This window comes from Zosterops lateralis (assembly GCF_965231275.1).
Source record: "Zosterops lateralis genome assembly, chromosome: 1".
Taxonomy (NCBI): domain Eukaryota; kingdom Metazoa; phylum Chordata; class Aves; order Passeriformes; family Zosteropidae; genus Zosterops; species Zosterops lateralis.
Genome location: NC_139762.1, coordinates 44156839 through 44162838, shown reverse-complemented (window position 1 = coordinate 44162838; position 6000 = coordinate 44156839). Strand labels below are relative to the sequence as shown.

Below are 6000 nucleotides of genomic sequence, written 5' to 3'. Positions count from 1 at the left end.
GTGTGTCCAGGCGGGGTCTGTCAGTGACAGGAAAGGAGAACGTAGTCTTAGCCTGTGCCAGGAGAGGTTCAGGTTGGGCATGAGGAGGAATTTCTCCACCGAAGGAACGATTAGACATTGGAATGGGCTGCTGGAAAGGGAGGTGGTGGAGCCACTGTCCCTGGAGGTGTTTAAGGCTGGACATAGTGTCACCGTCTGGATGACACGGTGGTGTTCGGTCACGGGTTGGATTCGATGATCTCGGAGGTCTTTTCCAACCCAACTAATTCTGTAATTCTACAATTCTGTAATTAATCGCCGCCCTGCGCGCGCTCGCGCCTCAAGCGCCCCAGGCAGGCGCGCGCCGCTCCCGCCCCCGCGGCCCCCCCGCCCCCGCGCGCCCGAGCACGCGCAGTGCGGCCCCGGACGGGGCGGCCGCTGCCGGGGCGCGCGGGCGTGGGCGTGCGGTGGGCGTGGCCAAATGAGCCGGACCGGGCGCTCTCGGAGCCTGTGGGCGTGGCCACACGCGCGGCGGGGCGGGCACGGGGGCGTGGCCAGACATGGGGGCGCGGCCGACGGGCGCGGCGGGGTCAGGGAGGCGGGGGAAGCGGCCGGGCGGGCGCGGGGACAGGGACAGGGACAGGGAGGGCTTCGACGGGAGCTGCCGCCGCTGCCGCCGGCACCGGGAGGGCGCCGGCCATGGACGCCACCACGCTGGAGTTGGACGCGGTAAAGTTCGCGCAGCTAGCGGTGCAGCGGGACCAGAGCGGGCGCTACCAGGAAGCGGTCTTCTACTACAAGGTACGGCGGGGGCGCGCCGGTTCCCTCGGGGCGCCGCTGTCCCCTTCCCCTCGCCGCGCGATGCTCTGGGGATGCCGGAGGGTTCGCGCTCCCCCTGCGGCACCCCGCGGGCCGGAGAGGAGCGCTGGGCACCCCCGCGGCCCGGCACGGCCCTGCAGGCGGGGAGAGAGGCGCTGGGTCAGCGCGGCCGCCCCCGCCCTCCCCCGGCGGGTGTGCCGCGGCGCCGAGCTGCTGCCCCGGGGAGGACGAGGCGGTGCCGCCCAGACGAGGGCGGAAGGCCGAGCGTGAGCGTGGAAAGTTTGTCAGTCTCCGGAGGAGCCGCGTCCTCCAGGGCGGGTTGCGAAACGCCTTTTCCCTGCGTCCTGTTTTCAGGTGTGAGAGAGCGCTGCCCGTGCGCTGGTGTTTACCCACAGGCTGAGGGCCGGCACTGCGGCTTCTCCGCTTAAAAACGGGAACGGGCGCTTCTTCCAGCTGCTGGAGACACAGCCCCTGCCGTGCTTCTGGGGAGATTAATTGTAACCTAAAAACGTCTCTGCCCCGCTGGTTGTGCACTTTCATTCCTGGCCTCTCCCCAAGCCCTGCCAGGCCAGAAAGACTGAGAGATCAGTTTCATGCTCGCCGTGTAAGCGCTGGGCATTTTGGAGAAGCACAAGTGGGCATACTGCCACTCCCGGGTGTGCAGCTGGGAGCAGCTCTATTGTAGTCATCAAGTACATAGAGCTGTCTGTGGTGAAGTACAAGATGCTCAGCAGTAAGACAGCTTAAGATCACAAGCTGTCAGTGACAGGTTTTTAACCTCGTGTGAGTATTCTTTCCATTAGGGACCAGATTTTATTGTTTCAGTACAGTTTCAGGTTGGTGTAGCTAAGGCTTGATTCAGTGTCTTGCTTGATATCTGTAGGCTTACTACCAGTATTTAATAGTTTTTGTGTAACCATTAGGCATTTTTCCTATGCAAATTGTCTCATTTTGTTGTTTTATGTGGCGTAAGGTCACGTTAAAGTTCTGTGTCCCATTGACTTCTCACCTTCGAGAAAGGTTCTATTTGAAGCCTCTGTTTATCCTTATCACAGTAATCATTCCACAAATTCCATTATCCTGGCAAAGTCATTCTCTTCCAATAACTTGTTAAAGAGATCTGTAACTGGCCTTTTATTTCATGAGTAAAAGGTGTCTGTGGAATGTTTTAAAAGCGTAATGTTAATATCATGGTGGCCTATGCATGTAAATGTGAAAGCATAGTAAGAGGAATCTTTTTTTTTTCTTTTGTTTTTTTTTTTTTTAACACACTTGTTAATTTTGTGGGGGCTAAATTTATGTATGTAAACCTTATATATGCAAAAGTCATAGTTGGCCATAATAACACTGATAAGCTCTGTGTTCATCAGCAGCAGCTTGTGTGCCTGGTCTGATAACCATGTGCAGTACTGCTTTAGTACTGTGTATTTCTCCTTTTATCTGGAAGAAATTACTCAGTGCTATTCAGAATGAAAATATCTTTTTGTGCAAATAGTCACGCTTGTATGCTTTTGAACATACATGTGTGTGGAAAATCTTTTTCACGTACTGTATACAGGTGATACTCTTGCTAAGCAGAAAAATGTACCCCTGGCAGTGTGGGTGCACTTGAAGCTGTGTGAGACAAGAGTGTCACCTAGATATGTTTGGCTTTCCAGACGTTGCCTGAAGAATCACTGCCATGTTACATTATACAAAATAGTTACAAAATGTCATTTATTACTTCAGGGATAGTTTATTTATTTGTTTGCTTGTTTGTTTATTCCAGCACAGTGGAAGTAAGCTCTGGCCTGTCACCAGCTTTCTTATCAACTGCTCTAAGAAGTTCAGAGCCCACTGGTGCAATTGCTAAGCATGTGGGAAAGCTTGGGCACTAAACTGGCTTCTGCAGGAACTTGACCTTAAGGATGAAATATGGAAAATGATACAGTTGTTGCCATAGACAACACCAAAACAGACCAGTGTGAATGGAGTTCCTATGGTTAGCAAGTGTGCTTGGCTTCCTGCTACCATGTAACTCTGATAGAAGCCTAGAGGAGTGCTGCATGTGGACCAGCTTCGGGCAGCTTGCTAATTAATGGTGCTCTGCAGAAATGTCAGGATCATATTTGGACACCAATGACTTCAGCCAAAACTGCTGAAGGCTGTTGCTAAGTCTGGCTGTTGACCAGCTGTTAGCAGCTTGCAGGCTGATGATCAGTAGTTAGCTTAGTGTGACTGTGGCACACTGCTTGTGACAAACAGTAGTGACATTGGAGAGATCATAAATGCTAAGTCTGAATTGCACATCCATCTGGTCACTGGAAACAGCTGGCATGGTGGCTCCACAAGCACTCTGTCAACTGCTTCAGTCCTTTACAGGTTTGGTCTAGAAAAGACTTGTTTCTATTATGTCCACATCTTAAAATTAGGCAAAAACAATCGTGCTTGAAATCACGGAAGCAACATTAATTAGACACTGATTTTGTAGCACTGATTTTGTTCTTTGCATCCTATTAGACCACATACTTTTGTGATACAGCACCTGTTTTGTCAGTCTGTACTTGCAGGATGTCACAGACAAATATACCCATCCTTTGGGCACATAGCTATAGTGCACTGTTTTCTCCTGCAAAAAATAGTTGTATGCTAGACCTTAATGGTAGTTAATTGCTACATACAAATGGTACTTCTGCTTACCCTTCAGTTGCTGTGGATGTTTTATGTGATGTAAAATGGAAATGGATGCTGGCAGAGAGCATGGGGTACTTGGTTCTGTGATGTTTCTTAGTGAAAATTCATCCTGATAACAAATAGAGGCTGTATCAGGATCAGTTTTAAGTCTGAGCAAACTAAATAGATGGATATGGGTGCGAACTGCTAAGCTTGACCAAAATAATAGCCATAAAACACACAAGGGAGCCCTGGCCATGGATCTGTGCTTGCTCTATGCAGGGCAGCCTCTACTCTTCTCCTTTCTGCCTTCCAGCCTGCCTGTTACACGACCACCTCCTTTCCTCTACTGCTGGTGGGAAGGCGAGCCCTGCCACAAAACGGAGGGTTTCCCCATGTCAGTAATAGGACAAAACAAGGTTTCTGTCCTCATTTTTGTGGGGTGACAAATGTTGATTCTCCACATGGTTCAGAGACTGTGTCAGCTCTGGCTGTTTATTGCATCCCTGCCAAAGCTTATGTGTTTTTCATAAATTCAATGAAGGGATAGACAGCTTATGCAACTGAAGGCATTTTTTTCTTAATAGATTTGTACAGTATGGAAAAAGCCTTAATGTGGGTAACGAACTGTGCTTCTGAGCCAGAGGCCTACGCTGCCTCCTGACAGGAGACTTCCATCCAGTATTTTGTACACATATAAGCATTTAAAAAAACAAGTTTGAGAAGCTAGGAAGCCTCACATTTGTAGACTTTCCAGATTGGATAGCTTTATCTGAGTAATATGAATTTAAAAAAAAAAAAAACAAAAAACTTTCTAAACAAAAATTCTTGGCATTTGATTTTAAAAAGCTTTTATATTAGCTACTTTTTTTTTCCTAACCTTAAATCCTCAGCTTTAAAACCAAACTGATTTCAGTGCATGCTTGAAGAGTTTTACTCAAAATCTCCTAATTTTATACATTATTATATAAACAGGTCTAAGATCTGGTATTACAGAACTTCTCAATATTTTTATACCCTCCTACATTGTCCCAGATGTGAGAAATTAAACATGATCTTTCTTATAACTTGAAACTTTTTCTTTTGAGTAGAATTTCCCTGCAGCCACTGAGTCTTTTTGCAGATATAAGGGCTTGCTTTCATGCAACTTGTGGCTGCTGTAGGCCCTCTGTTATGGTAAGTGATTTTCTAGGCAGCAAACATTAACTTTGTCTCCAATTCTTCTCCCTGCAGGAAGCTGCACAAGCCTTGATTTATGCTGGGATGGCTGGGTCCAACTTGGAAAATATTCAAGAAAAAATAAATGAGTACTTGGAGAGAGTTCAAGCTCTCCATTCAGCAGGTGGGTAAAGAGCTTTCTAATTAAACCTCTGCTTAAATTAATTGAGTGGAAAGTTGTTTGCTGCTGTGAAATACATATCAATGGTGTTTGCTCTGCTTTTATTATTCTGATTTTCTTGTCCTTTGTAAAGAACCACAAATACAATGAGCACATCAGTGCTTTGAATTCTGATACATCACAAATTAAGCGAAGACTGACTTTCTAAGGGCTTAAGTGCGGTTATTCTTTGCTTTTAAATATTCTGAGGAACCACATCTGCAGAGCAAATGCGAGAACGGTCATTAATAAAGGTAGTAAGTGACACGTATATTGTCATAAGTGATGTATTTCCACAAATGATGCAGTATTTTACATAATTAAACATCCTTGTTCTCAGTCTATTATGAAAGGGATTTTATTAATATTGTTTCACATCTGAAATATCCTGAGAGCTAACCTCTGCTTCAGGGAAGTGTGGTGGTGTTTTCTTGTCCTTGCATAGATGTTTTTAGCAAAGTTTAGAAAGATTTTGTTTCCAGGCAAGAAATAGACATTAATCCATCTGATTGGAGCTGCTAGTGTTTTGGTGACAAGTTCAGGATGTTTTTACATGTCTGCTGCTGTAGAAAGCTAAATACTTGTTTTTTCATTTAGTTCAATCACAGAAGACAGACCCTCTGAAGTCAAAACAACAGTTGGACTTGGAGCGTGCTCACTTCCTAGTTACACAGGCTTTTGATGAAGATGATAAAGGCAATGCAGAAGAAGCTATAGAGTTGTACACAGAAGCGGTGGAGCTCTGTTTGAAAACAGTATGTTAAGCTACAGGTTAACTTGGTGGAATTATGTGATGGTAAGAAATTCTTCCACTCTCACAAATGACTGACCCTTAAAGGCTGGCTTGAAAATGGAGTACCTGTATTTGTAAAAACTACCTTTTAATTTTTTTGTTTGTTTTGCTGGGTTTTTTTCTTAGTGTTTCTTCCAGTCTTTGTTATGTTGCTATACAACACTGTAAATTTATGGGGACTTATCATTTATGTGGTTTTTTTCTAAACTGGATTATACTAAAAGCTAGTAATATTCTGGAATATTTTTCATGTTGGTTTTGCCCTGGAGCAAATACTACAAAAACAGAAATTAAAAAGTGTTAAAAATGAAAGTGACTTGCTAATGTATCAGCTGTATTAATTTCTGACTACATTAAAGGAAGTAGTTTAAGGGAAATC

General features: G+C 45.6%; 1 protein-coding gene across 2 annotated transcripts in view; it reads left to right on the top strand.

The window, feature by feature from the left end:
• The first annotated feature begins 645 nt into the window (after nt 1-645).
• The window catches only part of CAPN7 (calpain 7), a 32023-nt gene continuing 26668 nt past the window's right edge, over nt 646-6000 (top strand). Inside the window, exons 1-3 of one of the 2 annotated variants that reach the window (XM_083874640.1) lie at nt 646-780; nt 4684-4792; nt 5426-5583. In XM_083874640.1, the coding sequence (XP_083730766.1) occupies nt 679-780; nt 4684-4792; nt 5426-5583 (369 nt within the window). In that variant the 5' untranslated portion in view covers nt 646-678. Of the gene's footprint in view, nt 781-4683; nt 4793-5425; nt 5625-6000 lie in introns of those variants that run through there. The other variant, XM_083874641.1, reaches the window with a different exon arrangement.